This window comes from Alosa pseudoharengus, unplaced genomic scaffold, assembly GCF_046254945.1.
Source record: "Alosa pseudoharengus isolate Yale_2024_CS ecotype anadromous, Long Island Sound unplaced genomic scaffold, YU_APseudo_1.1 YU_APseudo_1.1_scf_6, whole genome shotgun sequence".
In the NCBI taxonomy this organism is placed as follows: domain Eukaryota; kingdom Metazoa; phylum Chordata; class Actinopteri; order Clupeiformes; family Clupeidae; genus Alosa; species Alosa pseudoharengus.
Window position 1 is genome coordinate 27721582 of NW_027468848.1, and position 25301 is coordinate 27746882.

Consider the following 25301-nt stretch of genomic DNA (forward strand, 5'->3'; position numbering starts at 1 on the left):
GCTCGGCACACTCCCATATCCTGTCCCTTCTCTCGCAGAATAAAAAACAAACAATAAACAATAACACAATAGCCAAACAGCCAAACCCCTTCCTGGGCCAATCACTCTCTAAAACACCACCACCTAAATAGCCATTTCACATGAACATGCCTAAATGATCACTCACAACTGCAGACCAAACACCCACACCACCATCTCAGACGGCTGAACTAGGAGGGCATGGTCTCAAAACTGAGTCAGGCTGGGTTTTTACACAGACCAACTGACAACAACAGCAGAATACTGTGGAATAATGACGCCACCTTTAACAGCACAGAGGCACTAAACAGGACAAACTGTATACAAACGAGCTCCTACCTGGGGTTCAGGACATTGCTTCCTGTGTTCTACATGATTATCTTCTAATAACAGCATCAACTGACAGATAGCCAACTAAATCCCATTAAACCAATTAATGCCTAATTAAGATGCACCATAGTTTATCTGTGATGTCTATACCCTCATTCTCATTTCATTCATTTTTTTTCTTATATGTGTTTATTAATTTTGTCTATTATTTATTGCAATATTCTCATTGCACTGATTTACAGATTAAAATTCCTCAAAATAATAGTCATTCTGATTCAATTAGACCTGTTATTCAATCCCTTGATTATCAATTGCAATCCAGCGGGTTTTTTTCTTCTTTTTTTAACCTGAATTGCTGCTTATTATCTAGTGGCTGGTTACTCGTTACTTCACTAATTTACTGCTGTGAGAAATCGCCAAGTTATGATCCATCTGCGCGTCTTTTATGGAGACGTTTAAACTGTGCTTTGGCGGAAATGGAGGCGAGTGCACACTCTAACTGCTTTCTTTGCACTTAATTGGCTCATAAAGACAACACTAGGTTTTCTTTAATGAAGTGTGCCGTGCGTCCGAGCTCTGCAGAGAAATAAAACGCCAGTGGGTTTTTTTTTACGCCAGTGGTAACATTTATATTCCATCTCTGATTATGAGCTTTTAATGGCTGATTAAAGTGGATTTATTGGACGCACTGGAGCAGCGTGGCCACGTTGCAGTCCAGGTGATGCCAAGACGCATCTGACCCTGAACAGAGAGCCAAGCAAACAAGCCTGTTTTATGCCTGCGGTAATTACTGTTTTCACACGTAATAAGTGCACACACACAAATGCACACAGACACACGCTTAAATCTCTGAAAGGGAAAGTTCTCTTTTACCCCAATTTCTTCTGTTCTATTTCGTTCTTTAGTACAAAGAGGGGGAGGAAGAATGAAAAAAAGAAATAGGAAGAAAGGAATAGGAGGAAGAGGGAAAATGAAGCAAGGAAAAGACGTAAACCGATACGACAGCTATGACAACCAGGACAACTGTAAATCCCTGATAACTGCTGACGAAATTCCAATCCCAAAAGCCCCTCCTTTGGAAGATTTCTCTGCACAGCCTGATATCTCTGCAGCCTGATTTCTGCACAGCCATTTAATACACAGCTCAGCAGAGCTGCAATGGCTGACACTGTCAGCACCCGAGGCAGCCTTACTGGTAGCAGAGCACCAGCTACTTCTGTCTGCAGTTCAACACTCCCAGGTCTCAAGGTCAGTGTGTGGTGGTGAGCTGTCTGAACTTTCAAGCAGTTGAGAGGAGTGCACAGTCACATTTACACACATAAAAATACACACACACACACACACACACACACACACAAACACGCATGCACGTAAGCAAGCCCGCACAAACTTTCTCTTGTAAGCCTGCCCCAGCAGTGAAGCATCATATGCAGTTGCTCAGTGCCAAATTCCCTTGTGGCCCTTAGAAGGCTTTGACTGTATCACAACAAATATTTTCTCAAGTACTTCAGCTTGGCCCCCTGTTCTTGAAAAGGATGCATGTGGACAGATTGTTATTCACACAAAAATCTCTTTCTCCATCTCTCTGAGCAGTGTGTGTGTGTGTGTGTGTGTGTGTGTGTGTGTGTGTGTATCCAGGTTACTCACACTGCATGTGTAAGGCCGTTCCTGGGACGGAGATGTAGTTCTTGCCCTGGGTTGGGAATCTGTAGGTGTGCATGTTGTAGTTCTGTGGAATCTTCATCAAGGAATAGTCTAAACAGACCAACACAAATGCTCACATTAAACACATTGTGCTGGCAAACACTGAAACACCTCAAGTTGCAGTGAAATTATTTTCCTTCATTGTGATGGATCTGATGATCATTTTGCTAATTCTGTGCCCATTACTGGGGGAAAACAAAGTTAAAACCGAGTTATTTTATCATTTTAACATGTTTAATCGAGTCCTCAATTCATTATTAGAGGAACATTTCCAACATTGGTGTGGCAGTTTGAGCTAGTAGCTCTGTTATGGGTCACAGCTTTAGATGTTAACTGCAAAAACTGGTACTGGTGTTCTATCTGTGGTTGTATCAGTGTTACAGTAGTATGGTTCAGGTCAGAGGCATGTGCTGTAAGCACTGGTGTTCTATCCATAGGCGTCGTAGTATGGAATTAACAATCAAGTGAAGTAGAAAGTATGTGGCATCACATAATGCATCCCAGTAGAACCACTTAAAGGGGTTAAACATCAACTGTTAGCATCAATCTTAGCCCTGTGGCAGCCTCACTTATCACTAACACAAGGGAGGATCAGAGAGAATGCTCAGTGGAGCACAGACAGAGAGAGAGAGAGAGAGAGAGAGAGAGAAAGAGAGAGAGAGAGACAGACAGAGAGAGAGAGACAGAGAGAGAGACAGACAGAGACAGAGAGAGAGAGAGAAAGAGAAAGGAGAGAGGCACTCAGAAATGGAGAATTGAGAGAGATAGAGAGACAGAGAGAGATAGATAGATTTCTTAATAAGAGGAAAAGAGGGAGCAAGAGAGAGAAAGAGGAAAAAGAAACAGAAAAAGAGTGACCAAATATGAGAAATGAGAAGTGAAGTGAAGGACAGGAAGGGAGAAAAAAATTCAAAAGCAAGTAAATGTGTCCTTGGGGAAGAGTATAGGCTGATAGCTGTGGTTATGCATTCTTGAGTGTGTGTGTGTGTGTGTGTGTGTGTGTGCATGTTATCTGTGTCAGTCAGTGGAAGAGCAACACAGACAACAGCTTGCATGAGGGCTGTATATTTTCTCTTAGGACCCCTTTGCTCAATGTGAATCTCCAGATACCATGGTGGTCCTGCACATTATGTAATGGTGTCTTGTGGAAACAGCATGACTGCTGTTAACATTCCCAACATTGGTGTGGCAGTTTGAGCTAGTAGCTCAAACAGACATACACAGAATCACACACTCATTCTCACACACACGCACACACACACGCACTATCACGATGGGAAGCAACCATCGTGATGCCACGCCCCCACATGCCAGTCACTAATTCCTGGTGTAACAGGCTAAAACATAATGAAAAATTAACTTTCTGGAAATGAAATTGAGCCTACTTTAAAGGCTGTCAGCCAAATAGTTATCGTATATATATTTACCGTTTTGTAAAATAAAAGACGTATTAGTCTACCGTCTTATTCAAATAATTCCTGACTGTGACATGAATGTGTAATTGTCTTTTTGTAGCCTACATGTCTCGCAGGCATAGCCTACATTGGACGTAAAATATGTACCGGTAGCCTAATGTTTTAGCAGAAAATAGTACTATAGAATTATTATTGTTAGGCTACGACTAGGACATTCTAGCGCTCAAATATTTTTGCTAGGCTACAGCGAGCGCCAATTGCGTCCTTCTCCTCGGTGTTAAAATAAACCATTTCTTTCGTTAATTATAGGATCAGAAGGTAGCCTATCCGTCTTTCACTGTAAGGCTTGTATTTCATGCATTTAGCAGAAGTCCCAGACAGCAGCGGAGTGGTAATCGGGATTCGTTATTTGTAAAAGTTTTTTTTACTTCGCCCTCCTATAGCCTGTACTGCGCGATCGCAGCCCTTTACTTTTACTTCCCGCCGCCCTCATAGTCAGCATAGACGGTAGCCTGATAACGTGGGATGCTGCATAGCGTACTACTGAAGATTTTAAATGAGTGACCACGATAGTAGTCTTAAGTAGCTTTTTTGCTAGGCCCAGCGAAGGCTGGCAATGTGTAATATTCCGCTGATTGGTGCACATGGAAGTGTTCAGATTGATTGTCTATCCGTCTTTCACAACGATTTTCCAGATCTTCCACACAACTTCGGTAGCCTGGTCAGTATGTCTCTTTTAGCTGTCCACTTTCATCAGGCCGTATAGCCTATATAATATATATAGTATATTTCTGTATGTGTTTTTTAAATGTATTTCTGTACAGACATATGGTAGTGTTTACTACTACACTACCCCCGCCCCCCCACGATACGATGTTTTACTCTACACATCGTCAAATGCCAATTTAGGGGACATCGCCCAATAACCTAACGCGCACACACACACACACGCACGCGGACACGCACACGTACACGTACACGCACGCACACAAACGCACACACACACTGGAGCTGACAAAACGGGAACACAGAAGGGCATGTGTGTGTGTGTTATCCTGAATAATGTTTCCTTTTGTGATTCAATGAATAATGTAATAAAATGAAACAACTTGATCAACATTGTCCAAAAATGCATGACCTCATCATGTAATGACATTTTTACCAATGTTGTTATAACTTTATATGCATTATTTCTAATATATGACATTGTAACAATCCTAATATGACCATACTACCTTAGAGTCATTTCCTGCATTAGCCACATCATCATCATTGTGCAGAGAAGTTCTGCAGGACATATAATACATTATACAGTGCTGTTATGGGACTGACCTGCTACTCGAGACTTGCCCTGGACGGCAACAGGGGCTTTAGACTTCACTTCCAGGATATTCACCAAACCATCCATGGCCTTGTCCACTGTCTCGATCAGCTCATTTACCACAGGGGCAGACTGCAAAAATGAAAGATAAACTTAATTAGCCAAGATTCCATATGGAAGACAATGTAACAAAAACTTCACAATAGTTCTAATAGTATAATGTGCTGTAGTTGTCAACAGCCCTGCTGCGCAACTCATTCCCAAAGACTCGTGCCATACAGCAAGTTATCCATTAATTGCACTGAGTCAGTTCCAGCAGCTTGGTAAAGAGATAGTAGGTGGGTGGATAGTAATGGTTCACCTCGTCATCAGCCTGGCCTTGGGTCTGGTCCTCCCTGCCTGCTCCAGTGGAGTTCAACATCTCCTCCACAGTCCTGAGAAACGTCTGGAACAACAACAACAACAAGGAAACCATCACAAGCATTGCAAACAGTATTGTTCCACTCAACACATAAAGGGATCGGCTCTCTCTCTCTCTCTCTCTCTCTCTCTCACTCACACACACACACACACACACACACACACACATCAAAATACATTGTCTGCCAGAAGAACATAGCCTACACATATGCTTAAATGTGATGAGTATGTGTGTTTGTGTATGTGTACGTGGCTATGTATCGGTGTGTACCTGAGTGAGGTTGTTGGCCGTGTGGCCGGGCAGGGTCCTGTTATGCAGACTGATGGGCAGATTGTCCAAAGCAATGGGCATAGGCACAGGCTCCTCAGAGGGAACCACGTCCTCCGTCAGGTTACTGAGGCTGATGGGGTCGCTGGACTCTGGAGTGGTTTCCTGCACACACCGGCCAGGCATGGAGCGATTGTTTATACATATTAGGTTTATTAAACACACACCCATGTGCACACACACACACAAAATATCATCATAATACACACATTAATGCACACACAAACACACACACACACACACACACACACACACACACACCGAGAGAGAGTGGGGGGGGGACACACAAACACACACCAGTACACATACACAGACATGCAAACATCTCACAAGCCAAACCGCAAAAGTAAGTGCACAAACAAAAAACAAAGCGTGATGCCAAACCACACAAATACACATAAAAACCTCCTCTGCAAAGGCTCAACACTCTCTCTCTCGCTCTCTCTGTCACACACACACACACACGCACACACAAACACATCGTCATAACATGTCAAAAGCTCATTGTGCGGACTGCTTGGACTGCACCGTCTCTAAGCCATTAGCACACCACACAGATGTCCACTGTGCATTCTTAAACCTGAGCCGCAAGGGAGGCTCTCTATCCAGCCATGGCTTTTCGGAGCGATCGGGGGACCCCTGCCAAGCATTAGAGCACCTGATTACCGTAAATACGCCTCTAATTAGACCAATTAAAGCACTTTGCACAGTTCGGAAACTGTGGGTCAGGAAGCTGGAAGGGCTGAACTAAAGGGAGGCCCAAGAGGTGAGGCACGGAGCAGAGCAGAGTGGAGCCGCGTTAGAGATGGAAAGTGCTCGCACCTTGATGATGGGAGAGAGTGTGGGGGGGAAAGAAAGAAAGAAAGAAAGAATGAATGAATGAATGAATGAAAGAACAAAAGAAAAAAAAAGGGAGGGAGAAAAAGAGGGACAGGGAAGACAGGAAGGAGAGAAAGAGGTAAAGACAGTGAGAGAGGTAAAAAGGCATGTAGAAAGAGAAAGAAAGAAAGAAAGAGAGAGAGAGAGAGAGAGAGAGGTGAATAATGAATAAATAAAGAGTGGCATCCATCATGTGCTGATGGGAAATGGACAGCACATGTGCTTGTCCCTGCTGATGAAGGAGCACCAGAGGCGAGGGAGACAGAGAGAGAAGTGGAGACAGCTTTCTGGCTTGGGCTACTTCCAGGGAAACTCTTCACAGCTCTCCGTTTCATCCCTGCCCGGGAGGAAGACATTTTGTACGTCCATGAGCAGCACACAGACCCACTTTTCTCCTCAGCGTCCTCTCACCACTGATCTCCTTCATCTCTCTCTGTGTCTGTCTATCTTCCTCTCCGTCCCTCTGTCTCTTTTTGTCAATCTCTTTGCTGTGCATTTTGTAAACATTGGTGGAGTCTTTGTGCGTGAGCTCCCAATATCCTGCATTTTCCATTTCCTCAGGTTGAAGGGATCAAAAAAAAAATGGCTACAGTTGTTTGTGTTTACACAGACTTAGAACACAGACCTCCACCTCATTTCCTGTTCGCCTTCAGTCATGTACAGTACTTAAGTGTGTGTGTGTGTGTATGTGTGTGTGTATGTGCGCCGGTGCCTGAGCGAGTGTCTTTATGATACAAAGAGAGAGAATAAGTGAAGGTGTTCGACCTGACCTGCCCTAGTTTCATCACCGAGTTTCCAGTGACTTTAGCGCAAGCTCATTCTTCTACTACAGAGAGAGTCTAAAGGCTCTGTCATGACCATGAATGGCCAGGGTAATTTACAAGGGGCCAAATGAAGAGAACAGGGCTTGGCTGGAGCAAGAACATAACAGGCAAATAAGGATGAAAGGGTGTGTGCGAGAGAGAGAGAGAGAGAGAGAAAGATCAAAAGAAGGAGAGAAAGCAAGAAGGCATAAATCCCATTTTCTGTTTTGCCCTAATTGTTAGAATTATACCATTGTGTGTTCTGTAGTGTTCTTTATGCTTACAGAGCTTAGAGACAGAACAGTTAAGCAAGTGAGAGAGAGAGAGAGAGAGAGAGAGAGAGACCATGAACTGACATTAAACACTCATGTTCTTGACTAACAGTGGAGAGAGAAAAAGAGAAACTCATATCTATACAATCAGGCATGATGTATACATCGGTCATTCACTCAGGAAATGTCTGCCACTGTGTACCACTAGCTGAAATGTAAATGTTTACAACTCATAGCCGGGACTGTGAATCAGAGGGCCTTGTTTCCATGCGTATGCCCCTGGCAGCATGAGTCACAGTGGCAAAGCTTGTGAATCTCAATCAGAATACTTGAACTCCCTGGACAGGTGCTTAGATGGATGTTTTCCTGTTCTAGGGCTGGAGGAGGTCAGCTACTGCGTCAGACAGAAAGATTTCAATATACTGATACTGACCTGGGAGAGATGCAGAGCCGGCTGGGTCGTCGATGACACAACGAAAGGAAGAGGAGTTGGCGTGGGGGAGAAAACATTCATACCTGCAGATGTAAAAAGAGAACAAAAATCATTCAAATGGGTGCCACAGATTTTCACAGACAATCCAGTTGCATTTACACATACAGTACCTAATTCAGTTACATTACACATCTCACATGTCTACATGAGCATCATTACTCTTTCCCTGTCATATAATTGTGAATTTCCCTTTCATACAATCTGTCTCCATTTTTAGTTTTCTCTCTGTCTTACTCGACACACTAGTGTTAATTTAACCAGACAAAAGGAGGACGAAATATGTTAGTTGATGACCTTCTTTCCATGACTAAGACAAGGCAAAGATGAGACGACGCCGATGTTATAAAACGCTAACGGACAATATCAACGTGCAATATTTTGGAGACTAGACTAAAATGTAGTTTGAAAACAGATTCTCCTTTTTTGGTGATGAGAATTAAGTTTGGCATAACTTTATTTTCATCACCAAAAAAGGAGACACATGACACGCCTATTCTCTCCTAAACCTACAATCAATCAAAATATTCATTGCATGGCACATGCAGCAGTTCCTGCTTTGCGTATGCAGAACGTCTCCATTACGAGATGATTGTAATTACGACACCCGGACAGGTTAACAGGTTAGAGCCACCACACTGCCTCCGTGATACACATTTCAGACTTTCCTTAAAAGAAATTTAACCTCAAATAACAAGGCTACTTCTAGAAACTTGATACAGATTTAAAATGTGACCAACATGTAAAACTCTTTGACCAGTCCAGTTACACATAGATAATCATATGGCTTTGTTTCATCTACTGTAGACTTGATTATAGCAATGCCTTATTCACCTGTCTATACCTATAAAGCTTTACATGGTTTAGCACCTGACTATTTAAAATATTTATTAACCCACTACTGTCCGGCTCGGCTCCTCAGATCCTCCAGCCTGGGACTTTTAGTTGATCTAGAAAGTAAACTGTCAACTAGGGGTGACCGATCGTTTGCAGTTAGAGCTCCCTTCGGAACAGCCTCCCTTATAACATCAAATCTGCACCATCAGTGGCTGTTTTCAAATCTAGTCTGAAGACCCATTTCTATACACTTTCCTTCCTTAATTAGTCAGTGATTCCACGTATGTCTCTACTAATTTATTATTATCATTACTGTATTATCATTTTTTGGGGTACTGTATAGTTTTCCTTTTGTTCCTTATATTGAGTTAAGTTTGTGTTTGGTAGTTTGTCCTTTTATTAATTATTATTTTATTATTATTATTACTATTATACAAGGGTATACAAAATGACATGACTGCTTTCTAATAACAGACTGTCTGGTCGTTACATCAGCACATTAATGCCGCTCATGTGTATTCATGACAATGATCAAAGGCAAACTCTATCTATACAGGAAGACAGCAGCAGTGTGTTGTGTGCACCAGAGACACTCCAGAACACATACACGCACATGCACCACAACAGCAATGCAACAAAGGCAGTACCCATACGTCACATGCAGAGTGTGCAAACTAATTTACAGAAACCACGGTTGAGAGATGGAGACGAGTTGACCGATTCGAACCCATTAGGTGAAATAGCCGAAAAGACTTCAGGCTTCAGCTCAACACTTGATACAACCTGAACCTGTCACCTTGATATCAATTCCCAAATGGCTTGAATTGATTTAAGAGAAATATTTTGACTATTGATTTAAAGTTGACTTAAATGTCCTTTCTTCGACTAAAAGGTTTTCAGTTGTCGTCGACTAAACTAGGCTAAAACTATAAAAAATAAAAATGACTAAAACGTGACTAACACTAATAAGCATTTCCGTCTGAAGACTAAGACTAAGACTAAATCAAAACTGCATGCCAAACTTAACACTCCTCCACACCTGTTAGAAAGATGTGTTTGATGTTCATGCATGTCTTGGCTCGGGGCAGAAGTGTTTCCACAGAGAAGCACTGATGAGTGGCTCTAGAGGGCTAGTTTCGAGGAAGGAGGCCATTATCCTCCATTAATGCTGTGGCCACAATTACAACACACAGGAGACACCACAAAAGCCCTCACCGTCAGCGAAAACAAACCATAATAATGGTCAAATGTGACTTTTTCTGTTCTGGACAGCACTCGGAAGGACCTTTTCTCAGTAAACTAGATTGTAACCATCTGTGCCCGTTCACCGAAGGTTTTCACGTTTCGAAAACATCTGGGGATTCAATTCAACTAAAGCAGTGGGCCAAAGTGGAGTGAAGAATTGCTGAAACTATCCAAATAGAGTCATCCGAGAGAACCAGACCCCAGCATTTCAGTGACAGTAATTAAACACTGTCATGTGACACTGACATGCCATGAGTGTGAGACCGCAGACAAGTAAAGTGCGAAGACTCCATCAGACAAGTATCCTTTTATTGGATGCAGTGAGAAAAGAAGCAGTCCCTCTTCTGCAGATGGGGAGGCATTTATTTGGCTCTCTGAGTTATGGCAGAGGCCGTCATTTCTCAGCCTCCGAGGACCGAGCTGGAGGCGGGAAACACGAGAAAAATGGAACACTTACAGATAAGATAAACCAACTTCACGTGAATTATGGGCATTGGTTGAACATGGTGTCCATCATGGATTCTGACAGTGTTCGCAGGGATATCTAAAACTGACCACTTGAAGTCCAGTTTAAACCCCAGACAAAACATACTGCCGGAACTGTGCTGAATGGGAATCCCGAACTTAAAGTCAAATAGATATACTGGTTTCTCTCTCTGGTTTCTCTTGCATGTCCAGCCCTTGAGACATAAGTATTGAATTAAAATCTGAAAATCAAGGGAACTTGACCTTGACTGAAAGAACTTTTAAATAAGCATCCTAAACTCAGAGCATTTGAACAGATAGCGGTTCCTCCAAGTGATGTTGGACTAAATGAGGAGACCCAAGGCCTATCTAGGACCAGGGAGCAGGACTGGATCACACAAAGCTTTTAGTAAATTTTATTAGTGCAAAACGACTAATGTTTCGACGCCCATGCGTCTTCTTCAGAGTCGCTGAAGCACAAGTGACCCCCTGCTACCGATGTTGGACTAATCCAGGGATGACACATGTCCAGTGGGAGAACAGGAGCAATTTGAGTAATCATAACCACAACCCTCACTCCCAGAAATGTCGCTTCACGCTGTGAGCACTTGGGCTCGCAACACATGGATGCATTTCCATGCACTCAGCCCTCCCCAGCTGTAAACAGTACACAAACACAAAGCACAACTTGTGTTGCATTGTGCAATTGGCGATATCACCATACAAGGGATGGAGCAGAACAAAGTAATCTCTCTCTGCTTCTGGATGACAGCTCTTTAATATCTTCTTTGGCATCTTTCTTTTTTTTCGGAATGCATTCTGAAATCATGACAATATGCTATTTTTTTTGGAGAAAACACCAGCTGTTCGCCAAGCGATGGCCAGCTGTAACTGATAGAGTGACAGAGAGGGGAGGGGAGAAAGAATGATAGGGAGAAAGTGAGCGATGGAGAGAGAGAGAGAGGTAGAGTCAGGAGATGAGAGAGAGTGAAAAAATGGGCAAGAAAGAGGAACAGATTCTTTTCTGATGTGAAATGGTCAGCATGTGTGCCGTGCGGCCCTCCAACCCCCCTGGCCCTGGTGAGACGCTGAGGGAAGACCAGCGGCTGCTTCTGACGACGCCTCTACACAAACACACTAACGAGAAGAGGCTGCGAGCGCTCCCCACTCCCACCCCTGTCCTCCTCGCTCCCCACGGCTTTGTCCAACAGATGAGGCGCAGCACAGACACGCGCAGACACAGACACACCGGTTTTCCCAGAAAACAAAGGAAACAGGAAGCATCGTCCCTCGTCTCTGTGCGAGGGGGAGGACGAGCGGCCATATGAGCTGAGTTATCTCCGTCGTGCGGTTTCAGGAAAGCCTGGAAGCGGATTAAGAGGAACGTTCATGGGACGCTCAGTGAAACTCTCTGAGGCATCGTTATTTAATTAAGCTTTCTTCTAACCATTTGATGGGTACAATATGTTGTTATTAAAAACCATGCAGATCAAAATTACTGAGATAGATATTACTAAAAATATCCTCATAAGCAATACCTCATCCCTCATCTATAGAATGTGTTATAGCAGCCTTGTAAAGTTGTTATAGAGCCTTAATATCAGCAGTAAATCTGGATATATAATAATAATAATGATAATATGATATATGTTTCTAATATAATATCTTGCACATACTTAAGCCAGAGATTCCCCAACTTGCTCTCCATTGTGCAGAGCAGCTGTGGCTTGGGTTGCACTGCTCCATTGGCAGGACAGCGTGTTTTCCCCCGCGAGTGAGTTGAGGCCGACCTCGGCATCACAACCACCTTGACTTATTCTAAACAGCACGTCCCGGGACCCAGGGTTACAGTGCTCTTAAAAAACAGCAGAGGCCCGAGCAAGCAAGCGAGAGCGTTCTCTGATCCTGACTAATGAAACGGCCCCGAGCTGGCGCTGATCACGACAGTGCGCCACTGCACGGACCTCATATAAGGGCAAGATATGCAGGAGAGGCCCTTGTGCTCCCTAGGCCAGGAGCCTGAGGAGTGGGGTGGGGGTGGGTGGTCGGGAGTGACACCAGATGACCCAAAGATGAGGATTATTTATCCTGTTTTAGCTGTCCGAGGGACTCCCCCGCACAAAGCCTGGTGGAGGAGGGTGGCGACTTGGCTGTCAACTTGAAACTCGAGGGATAGAGGGAGAGACAAAGAGAAGGAGCTACAGAGGGACGTAGAGAGGAAGAGAGGAAAGGAAACAAAGGGAAAGACATGAGGAGAGTGAAAGGAATGAAAGCTCACTGAGAAAAAGAGAGAGAGAGAGAGAGAGAGAGAGAGAGAGAGGGAAAGAGAGAGGGAGAGGGAAAGAGAGAGAGAGAGAGAGAGAGAGAGAGAGAGGCAAGAGTGAAGAGCGCGTATGTGACAGACAGCAAAACAGACTCAAAGAGAAAGTGAGAGAGACCAAAATAATGAAAGAGGACAAATAGAGAGAGAAAGAGAGCAGCCAAATCTCTATAAGGGATGACAACAGCTTGTGCCAGAGAATGTGCACTGGAGCTGCCAACAGGCAAAGTTGCCCAATAGCTTTGGCAGGTGCCAGACCATCACCTTCATCTCGGCCTGGTGCTTTTATAGACCATTTTATTTCCTGCTTTACACTGTGTAAAAAAGGACATGGTCTGTAAAATGTCAGATATCCTTTTTTTAATCAGTCAAGCCAGAGAAGTACCTATACTGAGAGAGCATTAAGTTCTCTACAGTAGGAGGAGATACAATCTGTTATTTCATTTTGTTACACATCTAAGATTAACATTAGAAACAGTTTATAAAAAAGACAATCAGTAACGTCATCAAGCAGGTTATGGAAAGAGCTTTAATTTTCCATGAATACTTTGTCTTAACAAAGGCTAATGTTGCCAATATCAGATAGACTTAAAGGGAAACTCCGGGATTCTTCCCAACTATTCTTGCTCAGAGACAGAGGAAGACAGACATAAGGCATTGACTGTATAAACAGATATTTTATAAAGTTTCTTAGAGGTAAACAGAGACATAGTTATCTCCGTAGGGATTCTCCATGTTACAAAGCACTTTTAATAAAATGAGCCAGAAAAAACATGTCCCACATGTCTTGTAAGTTTCCAATGCAAAGCCTTCTGAAGGGTTAACTGTTTAATGTTCACATTAAAAATGTTAGACCTAAACAAAACAAAAAAGAAAGAATCCCAAATTCTCCCTTTAAAACGGAAGGACATGCACAGTGCATGAGAATGATAGCAATCCTCTCTGTCTTACCAATGGCTGCTTTGTAGTACATGCTGATATCTTCTGGAGACAGCGCTCGTTCCCAGATCACGAACTCATCAAAGGCGCCCGTGGCATAGTGACGCTTCGATTTGAAGTCGTTTCCCATACCAATAACCAGGTGAGGGTAGGTGTCCCCATAGTTCTGGGAGAAGTTTCCTTTAGTGTCACTGACACTGAATGACCCGTTGATGTAGACACTCAGACCATCTTTCATGGTCCAAGTGAAGAGAATGTGTGTCCAGTAAGGACCTGGGGGGAACAGTGGATGGAGAGAGAGAAAGAGGGAGAGAAAGAGGGAGAGAGAGAGAGAGAGAGAGAGAGAGAGAGAGAGAGAGGAAAAATATATGGGAGAGCCGGAAGGTGATGAAAGACATTAGCAGTGATGGTGAGGGAGAAGATCAGAAGAGAAGAGAAGAGAAAGAGAATACAATGAATGAATAAAATGTGTGTGTTCAACATAGTACTTAATGAGAGGGAAAATCACTTATTACTGCAGTTAGTTTTAGTACTTATAAATACTTATATGACTCTGGTGTTTCTTGTGTTATAATTACAGTGGTAGACAAAATGGTAGTTATGATTAAAGCGGGCTAGTCTTACTCTGTCTGACACTGCTCTAACATCTCCCCATAATGGAGAGAGAAGACAGATGGGCCATTCCAGCTATGGCTGAGGCATTTCCTGTCTGGACATTTCATTAGAACAGGCATTAGGTACCTCTCCAGGGATACACAGACTACAATCACAGAGAAAAACACACACACATATACACACACACACCAACAAAAAAATCTATATGGCTCGACCAAACGCACAAACACAAACCATATACATCACTGAAACCCCTTCAGTCTTTGCCTTTCAAAAGGAAAAAACAGCCTCAGTCAAATTGAAAGACAACACAAGGCACCTGAGGAACCAGTAAGCTCATCGGCCCGTAATCCACTGGGTCCAGCGCTTAAGCAGGACGGTCTGCCTTAGACCGACAATGGCCGGCCTTCACTTATGTCACAGATGAGAGGTCAACCAATTTCAGGGAGAGAGAGAAACATTATACTACCCTGAATGGGAAACAGATGAAGAGTAATTGTGTCATGCTGTTTTTATGATCGCACACTGCAAAGCAAACGCAGGCCTCTGAAAAGGAAATATCTCAGAGCAAGTGGAAAATGGCTTTGATGCGCGCTGGATCTATAGTGGGTGGCGATTCCGTCTTGAGGGGAATTTTGTAAACTAAGGGATTCAGAATCTCAAGAGCGCAACGAGCAAAAGTGGGGCCTGGGGCTTGAGAGAGGGGAAGGAATCATCTATGTACTGTACATATGGAAAATGGTTTCAGTGTGTATAGCCTATGGCTTTAGAGTCTGACGCCTCCAACTCTGAGCTTGTGTAGATTTGAATGGAGAGTATTGGACTGGTATCGAACAGCAAAACCAAGGACAAAACCTGACAACGTCCGGACAGTTTAATATAATGATTCACTTCAACAAGACTCCCATAGAACACAACACTGAAAATAATCATAAGTGCACTTTTTTTTTCTCTCTTTGTAAAGCACTATAGGGTGTGAATACTGCTCCAACATTACTTTAAAAATAAGTATATATACTGTATAGTGTGCATGAATCAATAAATCAAGCTATCCAAAAAGGCATCAGTCACAATAAATTCATTTGTTCAAGTTATCCAGGTATGATTTTATGCTGAAAGGAAACACCTTTCCACACTCCATATTTCGGGGAAAGAGGACAGCGTTCCGTGGTTCAGGAACATAGTGTGACTTGGCCTGAGGACTTATTAGGTCAATGTCAGAGAAGCGGTAAGAGCCTTATAAGCCTTCAGTAAACCCAAGGGCTTCACTCATGCAATGACTTCAGCCCCTATGTTCCAGAGCCATTTGACCGTAGGGGGATTTTCAACAGTCCACTTGCTAACTTAGCATTTTTTCGGTGTCAGATGTGACATGGCACTCTCACGCGAGGCTTATCACAAAACACACACTTTGAGCAGACTGTGCTATCATTGGGCCTGCTGGTCAACATGGCCCAGCTGAATGCAAGGAGACTGACCCAATACCAACAAGACCAACCAACTGTAATAATATTACATAGGCTTTTGCATAGGCATCTATACAATTCTTAATATAGCGTTGTTTAAAATAAAGCCAAACCAGACATCCTTTGTCATGACCAAATTGATAAGTTGCATGGATGTTTGAACTAGATTGAACTGAATATTTTCAACAGGAAATTCATACCATTCTAGTTAAAATAGCAGTATCTAAACGGGGTTAAGATTTTAAAAAAGGATACGTTTAAAATGTAGCCATGTGTATGAAATTAGAACGGCAGGGAGGTTTGGCTGGAGTGCAAATCCAAAAACCTCCTCTTAGAACGTCCCACACACCCCACGATGCCAACAAACACAGATGTGCGAGAATATGCAATCACACACACACACACACACACACACACACACACACTCACACTCACAGGATGACACAACACAGAAATGTGCATATAATTGGCCTAAAAAGCCTCCTTTTTCGCCAGTCGCCATACAAACATAGACACATACCTGTGGGTTCACAGATTAAACTCAATATCCATGTGCCAAAATCTCTTTCTCTTCCTCTCTGTCTTGGACACACACACACAGACACACACACCATCAGTACCTGGAAGATCAATCTTGGCCATCCACCTCTTGGAGTTGCCTCTGGTGTAGAATTCCACGTACCCCCCGAGTGGGTTGGTGTACACAGAGAAGCCGTTGGACATGCCTTTACCTCCAGAGGCGATGCTGAAACGGGAGTCCACCTCTTGGTCCTTCCAGAAAAAAGAAAATGTAATGCCTGTTGCGAGGGAAGAAGAAGAAGAAAAAAACATGTTTTTATTTATCCGTTTGTTTTTTCAATAACAATTATTTTTTGACAGTGTGGTATCAATTAGGCTAATTTCGCAACACTTGCGACAGTGTTTCAAAGTGATGGATTATGTCATCACATGTGTCACAGAGCTTCATCAGACTGTAGCCGCCGTGGCTCACACAACTCTGTGTGTCTCAGAAGATTAAATGACATGAGCTTTGACACAGGCTAAAATATTATTGTCATATTTCCTTGTAGAAAAATAATAAAAACAGACAGATAATGGCCAAGCAGGAGTGCGCTAATGGGAGGTCACGTCCAAGTCCTATTAATGGGTCCAAATTCAATTAAACTGTGTCAGAGGGCTTTCCAAGGCCACTGAATCACCCCAGAATACTGATCGTGTATCTTGGCATATGGGAAGGCAAACCCGTGTCAGTTCTGAGATGAAAGCGGAAATTTTCTTTCAAGCGCTCTTCGACTCGCCCTGATCTCACGACAAGATGCAGGGGGGGAAAAGAACAACATGGCTTCAGAGTTCAAATCCTCACCATGGTGCAGTGGATCCATTTTGACCACGTGGAACAGGATGTTGATGAAGCTAATGAAAAGTGCCAACAGAAATATTTCTAGCAGCATTATTTATGATATCTGGGGATGGTCGGGCTCATTTGCGTGACCTATATCGGCTTCTGCCAGGAGCTCTCCAAACACTGGCTTTTTATACCCGTAATTGGACAATGTCGTACTTTTATTTGAGTCAGGCTACCTCCAGCATAAGCAATAGTGTAACCACAGAACTGACCAAGCAACTGTGACCATTAAACAAATGATACGTAAATAAAAACGATAGTTTTTCTTTTTTCTTCTGTGTGCTCATTGGATTCTGGGATGGTAAAATATGAAACAAATAACAGATGATGACTGCAGCCATGGTGTAGGCATAGCACGAAATGAAAAGAGAAGCGATGGTCCATTACATGATTTTGCAGCTGAAATGTTTTGTGTCGTATTAGTCATGGCACCGTTTTGCAAAAATATACAATGGAACAGAAACTGGGGAGAACCAGATAAAGAAAGGAAAACAAGGCAAAGGAGAAGCGGAAAATGGAGAGAGTGGAGGAAAGAGGGGAAAGGATTAATAAAACAAATGAGAGATGAATATCGCAGGAATGTGTGTTTGGGGGGAGAACCTGAACACATGAGAATGCAATGAGGGATTGAAAAATGAAAAAAAAAAGATGTTAGGGGGAGAGAGAGAGGAGAAAGAGAATGTGGACACAATGTCCCCTGATAGGAACTGAGGTTGATTCAAACCAACCAGAACCTTACCTTCAGGCCCGCATAGCATTGGGTCACTGATGCAAGAGTTCTTGTAGTTCCCAAAGTGCAGAAAAGTTCCTCCTTGGTCCCCGTTTAGATAGATGCCCTTGTTCACCATCCCTTCTACAATGTCTACAGGAAGAGAATGGGGCAGGGGTGGGGGCAGTACGATTATTCTTGCTGGACGCCTCTCTGAACTCAGGCTGGGTGATGGAGAGCTAGAGCATAGCTTTAAGAAGAGAAGAGTGAAGCAGCCAACACCTACACGCAAGGCCGCTTCCGTCATTTTTTAAAACAGGTGTGATTTTGAAAAAAAAAAAAAAATCTCAGTGATTGATAGCAGATCTTACAAAAGTGGCGGTGGTCTCTTTGATCTTGAGCCACATCAGCTGAGTCAGGCAAGGGATGAGACTTAGCTAATAAACAGACGTTCAGCTCAACTGAGCATGCTCCGGAGATCACAGGTCTACATTATTACTCAGATCCAATATCCTCGAATTATGTCACCCTCGGAGGAGCTGCATGGCTAATACCCTTCCTGTCACACTTCATGGAGTTAGGGTAACTTGGCAACCAATGTCTAGACATCCCTAGACACCTTAAACATAGCTGAACATTATAGTATTACAGTATCATTCATAACGTATTTCCATATAGATAAATGTGAAGACCATTAGACACACAATCAATAAATAGATATGGTGAATATATAAAAAAAGAAAGAAAGACAGAAAGAAAGAAAAGAAAAGAAAGAAACAAGACCTGAGAGAGCTAAATAGAGCGAACAACATGGACATCCAGACAGAGGCCGAGAGTGTGTGGCACAGTGTTGCTGTGCTGGTGTGAACTATTGTACAGGAGTGGAGACAGCCAAGCTCATTGTGGTGAGGAATTTAAGCAGAGAGAGCCCCCCCCCCCACCACCACCACCCCCTAGCCCTCTCCGGGAAACGAAAAGCTGAAATGGTTCACCCTCAACTTGCAGACGACACGCCTCAAACTTCAGAGAGTCCCAGATACTTCACTTTTCCAAGAGACTTGTACAGCCAAAATCTAGAATGATCCCATAATTCAAGACTATACTGTGAAAAAGCACGCCTGGACCCAGACTCCTTGCTGCAATGATAGGTCATTTACTTTCTCATTATTGTACAGTCAAAACTGATGCATATTTAATCAAAATAATAGATTTTAATCATCAACTATCAAATCAACTATCAAAACAAAATGTTGCTTTGATTCTGCAAGAATATTGTCAGGGTGATTAGTAATGTGTACACTGGTTTACCATTACGAAACCAATGAGTCAGATTGTCAGGAGGAAACTCCTCTAAACATCACAATGACAGTGTTTACATAAACTTTAGTATCCCGGTTATTAGGCTTATCCAAATTTTGATCATATTCAGGATATGGTGTTTACATGAACACAGAGAAACCTGGTTATTAATAACCCTGTATACATGATGAATACTAGTATCCCGGTTGGCAACAATATAGTTCTATTAGCACAGTCGCACAGTTTTCATGTGAAACCGGGATACGGTGTATACATGGAACAGTATCCCAGTTTCTTTCAGAGTACTCCACTTAGTATAAATGAATTTCTCAAAACCGGGATAAGGGCTTATCCAGGATTCTGATCGGTATATCGGATATATATCTGATCGGTATATGATGTTTACATGCACAAATATAAAACTGGGATACTTCAAAATCCCGATCATAACCGACGGGATACTGAAGTGCCTATAAAGTACAGTAGGTCCATGTGGTGTAATTTGACATATACTGTACGCATCTATCCCCTCAAAGTAAAAAGTAAATAGAACATATGCAGACAGAATTTGGACCCTGAAGCACATTTCATCAGGAAAGAGTTTTTCTTTGTCCTCACCTACTGTTGCAGAAATGTTAGTGTAGGCAGAATCATTGGCATACACAGAGGAAGAGTTATGAGAAGTGGACAGCACAGTGTGGTTGTGGATTCTGAGAGCTGTGATGGAGACATGGAGAAAACACACTCATAAACACATAAACAACACAGACAAACAAATAAACAAGGAGAGAAAACAAATGTGTGATTCACATACAACACTGTACAGATACAAAAATATAAGCTCAAATGAACTTCAGACAAGACAAGGACATGGACCATGGAGACAGATAGACACATTCAGATGATGGCGGACAATGATGTTAGATAAGGACAAAGGGAAAGACGGATGTATACAAAAATATAAATGGATGGATGTATAAATAGAAAGAGAGAGAGAGAGACAGAGAGAGAGAGAGATGAGCATGAGTGGATACAATTCTTTGAAAGGGCAACAGCGGCAAAGTTCAAAACTGAAGTAGCCTATACTCTCACTGATCGTCACTTCACAACACAGGCCTAACGTGTATATCAGCTGCTTCTTCTCCAAAAGAGGAAAAACTGGGAACCGCAGTGATCATGGCCAAAGGGTTCTTCTCACACCACAAGTTAAATGTAACTTGCTTTCAACAACCGCCTGATTGATTTAGTGGAACATCAAACGGATCGAGAGAGAAAAGGCCCTCTATAAAAAAGAAATGTGGATTTGGCAGTGTCTGTGGTCCACGTGGGGAAGCACAGAGGCCACCACAGATGTGCAAACTCCAACCAAAACCCTGTGGATTCCTCAAAGCCTCTTGCTCTGGTGTGCATTAGCGAGCACGAGGCCTAGCTCACGGGACGGCGATATTAGAAACAAGCAACAAACAAAAAACCCACGGAGGCTCACTGAATCCACACATTGATGATTGGAAATCATTATATGTAACCAAAACGTTCAAGGAACCCAAGCCATACACAGTTGTAAACAAATTCAAGAGTTCTTCATATAGGGAAAGTCCTGGATGCCAAGAAAGGCCCAAAACAAAATAATCATCTAGTTTGTTGCAATATGTGGAAAAAGAATTTGAAACTCTAGCTTCCTACTCCAACGGCTGCAGGAAATCCCTTGCTCCTTTAATTAAAGATGAGGCTTCCTCAAATTATCAATACCTTTATTTACAACATTGAGGCTGTATCAGAAAGTTGAATTGGAAATCAGAAAGTTCAATCAAGTCTGATCCCAGCAAACAGCTGCACCACCAAAGAAGAGCCCGTCATGCCCTACAACGACGTTACTGGGGAAGAATGCATAACAGCTGTCAGTGCATGCAGATATCAGAGATTGAAGCGGGGTGGAGGGGGAGGGTTGCTTGGCTTCCATTCCACTCTTTATCTTAGTCTGTGTTTATCCAGACAGCGGGAAAATAGACCGACAAGAGAGAGATGGAAGAAGACTCATTGTCAAAGATGAAGTGTTTTTTTTTTCTGAGAATGCGAAGAAAAAAGGAGAGAAATGAGAAAGCGATAGATCCAGAGACGGAGAGCAAAATGGGTGAGTTCGCGTCTGAATGTTCTATACTGCTGCGTGAAGCGTAGCGCACATACTTATATTACTCCCATTAATATGACCTGATCTGTTCCCAAACTTGTCCCACAGCTCCGGGATCCCGTCCACCGCATCCAGAGGCCAGTAGTGTGAGGCGGTGGCCAGCACCTGGAGGCCTGGAGGGGGAGGAGTGTACCACAGTCAGTCCAGATAGGAACAGAGGTTGGGTACGGGGAGTGGTAATGCGCTATCCCCACGCAACTTCTACAGCGAACGTTTCAATATGTTGGACCTGGTCCTCCCCTGTGTGGCGGTCACCAATCTAATGGTTTCTAAAGCATCCACTGGCAATGACATTTGTTCTCTTACATTTCCAATTACCAATCCACAGTGGGTTCACGGTCCTGATCAGCGAGGCACCTCAGCTGAAAGATCTGAGGAAGCCACGTGTTTTTGCCTGGACAATTCAAATTTTCTTTATAATTCAATGTTTTTTTTTTCAAATATCAGTTAAACACACGCAATTGGGAGTTTTGCAGCATACATTATCATATATCCTGTAGCCTACCTGTACATCTCCTGACAGTCAACTTAATCAGCCAACTTTTTTTATTATTATTATTTCGTCGCATATTGTTTTCCCTTCAAATCATTGAATGCCACCAGTCTAAACACACACCTTAAACGTTTATGAGAGAGGACTAATTTGGTAACAATATTTTTTGTTAGGGCAAATTCAGTAACATAAAGCTAAATAGGCTAAACGATAATGCGCTCATATCATATTTGTCTAGATATGGGCAAACAAGACACTGCTTGTACCAAACAGCACATGTAGGCTAAAGTGCTATATCCACAGTGAAACTATTTCAAACTATTTCAGATCATGTTTCAGATCAGCAGTCACTTTAAATCACATAGGAATTTATAGATGCAGTTTTATCACAATCCGCTTTGTTTTCTCATGTGTCAACAACACTTTGAATGTAACGTATACAAGTAGGCCAATTATAAGAATTTAATAATGGTAAAACATTTTCATTATTGAATTCTCAAATATCATTGAAGATGACATAAAAAGCAAGCCGCCAGTTTGTTAATGAACGCAGTTTTTACCTGGATGCTTAGACGGTTCCACTGCGTCACCACGGACCTGTATATTTAAGAGAGCAAAGAAGTACACGGCCGACTGATAAAGAACATAATATATAATATATCACACAAGTATGATTGATCAAAGACAGGAGTGTCATGCACTTCTTTACCTGTAGAACGCTCATAAACGTGGTGACAGGAAGCACTTGGTACAGCAGGTCCATAGTTTTTTAAGTTAAAATGCCCGTATAGTTGTCATTAAATACGTAAAAGTGAAATAACATGCGCCCCGCAGCCTAGGGCATTGTCGAAAGAAGTCGATAAAATTCCCAGGTGGTTATGCCAGCTACTAAGTCTGAAAGGAACTTATGATCAACTCAAAAGTAGAACAGTTCACTTCCACAAACTAAGATTTATTTAGGAACGGACTAAATGTGAAATTCGTAAACCATCGAGTGTTTCCAAGGCAGTAATCCGTTTCTAGCTTGCGCCGAAGTTTATTATCCACGCGTTTGAGACACTGGCGAGAGCTGAACGCTAAGTGGGTTTGACTGATGATGCGCTACCAGTGGCGTGCGCTCCGCTCCTCATACTGCGTCGTGGTCAGGAAAGTTCTCTCTGCCTCCCTCCTGCACTGGGGCGCAAATGGGCCGTTCTGACGGACAGACGTGGGAAATCACATATGAAGTCATCATGTAGAAGGACTGAGACATAGCAAGGTGGGGCCCTTACAACGGTACACTTTGTGTTGTTTACGTTTTCATGACCAGCCAAGACGAAACATTTGTGTTTCATCCATTACTTTCACCCATTACTTTTGTTACAGATGCGTTATAGTCATATGTCTTGTCCTTGTCATCAAATTTCGTGAGCAAATGATTAAATATTTTGAGTATAGGTTACATTTCTAATTAGATTAATTTATGTTTAATATAGGCCTTCGCATGGTTCGTAAGTTTCAGATGTACATTCTATTTGAGGCCATCTTGTGGCCAATCGTTGTACTTACCACCTCGAACGTCTCCAATGAAATCCCTGTTACATCTTGGGCAGACGCATTTTGTGGTGCACAATAAAACGACGACACAAATTGTTTAATTGTCTTTTTTTTTTTTTTTTTTTTACAAAATATCAAATTTATTCTGTTACAAAATTTTGCACATGCACACCCACACAATATTTTATAACCATCAATATAGGCTGATATCTGTTTTCATAAAGCTAGCACACAACTGCAGACTTTAAAACATTATGGTTTGAAGACACCATGGGGAAAAGCTTGCACATTTTGATTATAAAGTTTAATGTACAAAAAAGGCAGTTTGAAAATCAAGTATAAACATTTAAAAAGAATTTACAAATGGACAAAGTACAAAAAGAGCAACAGTCACTCAAACAATACATAGAAGCGATAATGGTTATAACTTATAATGGTTCTGTAAGTCGCAAAAAAGTAGCTATTCCAGTGACTCTGAATACCTAATATTTTGGCTGAAAATTGTACAAGTTATACAGAATGTCATTTTAATACATTCCTTTTTGGCAGTCTCGGTTCAAATCTCTTAAAGTCTAAGGACAACTGTCATTCATAAAATAAGCATCACTTTCCTACAAGCTGATGAGACCATGGTATGGCAGGTAGAAATAAATACGGGTAAATGACTTGAGGGAGCATGGGCTGGCATGAACGAAGCTTCATGGTGCAAAAAGGGGATGAAAGGGTCATATCTAACACCCCACACACTGTGTGTAGGCTTGTGGAGTCAACATACCACCTGTCACAGGGCTGTCACTCCAGGACACACTACAGGAGGTTTGGTACGATCATTCATTCCACTAATGTAGGTTTCAGATGGAAGGGTAAGAAGGAGCAAAAAGACATTGCGTTACGTAAACTAAACAAACACCACCACGAGTTATACTGGCAGGTGCCAATGCAGAGTGTTAGTCTGTGTGTATAGGCAACCAAACCAGAAAAAGGCCCATGGAACGAGTTGTTTTGTGCTGAGCAGGTTTGGGCATAAAGGGTGGGATATTCAGATGTCCCATCACATCCACCAAAAAGCACATGACAAGCGTGGGGATGCAGTAAGCAGCACATCACTGTATCACGTGACGGTAAAACACACTTTTTTTCTCTCTCTCTCTCTTGTTTGTTTGTTTCCAGAGAGAATGCAATGAGACATGAATGCACACCACACATCCAAACAAACAAACAAACAAACAAACGAACAGACCTTTTGCACCACAGACCAGACTGAATAAAAGTTCAAATCATTGTGCAATTATAAGGCAAATACATGGAGGCAGAGTCACACTAGGCAATTCATGACCATCCAACACTGCTAACCTAGCCACGCTCGGCAGGGTTTGGCAGACGTCTTTCCCTTTTTATTTTTTGCAAAAATTAAAAGCAAAAAAGGAAGCCTCAAATTCTAGTAACCCCAAAACCCTGTTCCTGTTCTGTGCTAGGGCATTTATTGTGCTATTCATATCTCTTTTTTAGGCAGACAGTGATTTTTTTTTTAGCCTTCATGTATATTTAAAGTAGACTGCAACCTTGATCTGTGCAGAACTTAACCATGTAATGACTGGAGCAGAATTATAAAGTGTGTAGAAATATTTTTTGTTCCATAGTATCCATCCAAGCACTGGGTAGATTGGTAGTTGGCTGTAAACACTGTACATGGTGTACTGTGGTCTAACCAGGCATGGACAGACAATCTGCAGCCTGACTCTAGGAGGCTTGAGGGCTGAGTGTAGGTGTAGTTCTTGGAGGTATGCCATTATTCAACACCTTC

General features: G+C 42.5%; 1 protein-coding gene across 7 annotated transcripts in view; it reads right to left on the reverse strand.

Annotated features, from left to right (window-relative positions):
• Nucleotides 1-23134, reverse strand: part of adgrd1 (adhesion G protein-coupled receptor D1) — a 65323-nt gene extending 42189 nt beyond the window's left edge. Inside the window, exons 1-11 of one of the 7 annotated variants that reach the window (XM_076270326.1) lie at nucleotides 22671-23134; nucleotides 22522-22558; nucleotides 21465-21581; nucleotides 18012-18134; nucleotides 16488-16664; nucleotides 13799-14059; nucleotides 7924-8006; nucleotides 5480-5641; nucleotides 5150-5233; nucleotides 4800-4920; nucleotides 1996-2103 (exon numbers count right to left, since the gene is read on the reverse strand). In XM_076270326.1, the coding sequence (XP_076126441.1) occupies nucleotides 1996-2103; nucleotides 4800-4920; nucleotides 5150-5233; nucleotides 5480-5641; nucleotides 7924-8006; nucleotides 13799-14059; nucleotides 16488-16664; nucleotides 18012-18134; nucleotides 21465-21581; nucleotides 22522-22558; nucleotides 22671-22724 (1327 nt within the window). In that variant the 5' untranslated portion in view covers nucleotides 22725-23134. Of the gene's footprint in view, nucleotides 1-1995; nucleotides 2104-4799; nucleotides 4921-5149; nucleotides 5234-5479; nucleotides 5642-7923; nucleotides 8007-13798; nucleotides 14060-16487; nucleotides 16665-18011; nucleotides 18135-18352; nucleotides 18714-19898; nucleotides 21426-21464; nucleotides 21582-22521; nucleotides 22595-22670 lie in introns of those variants that run through there. The other 6 variants (XM_076270325.1, XM_076270324.1, XM_076270329.1 and 3 more) reach the window with 6 other exon arrangements.
• Between the last annotated feature and the right edge of the window lie 2167 nt (nucleotides 23135-25301).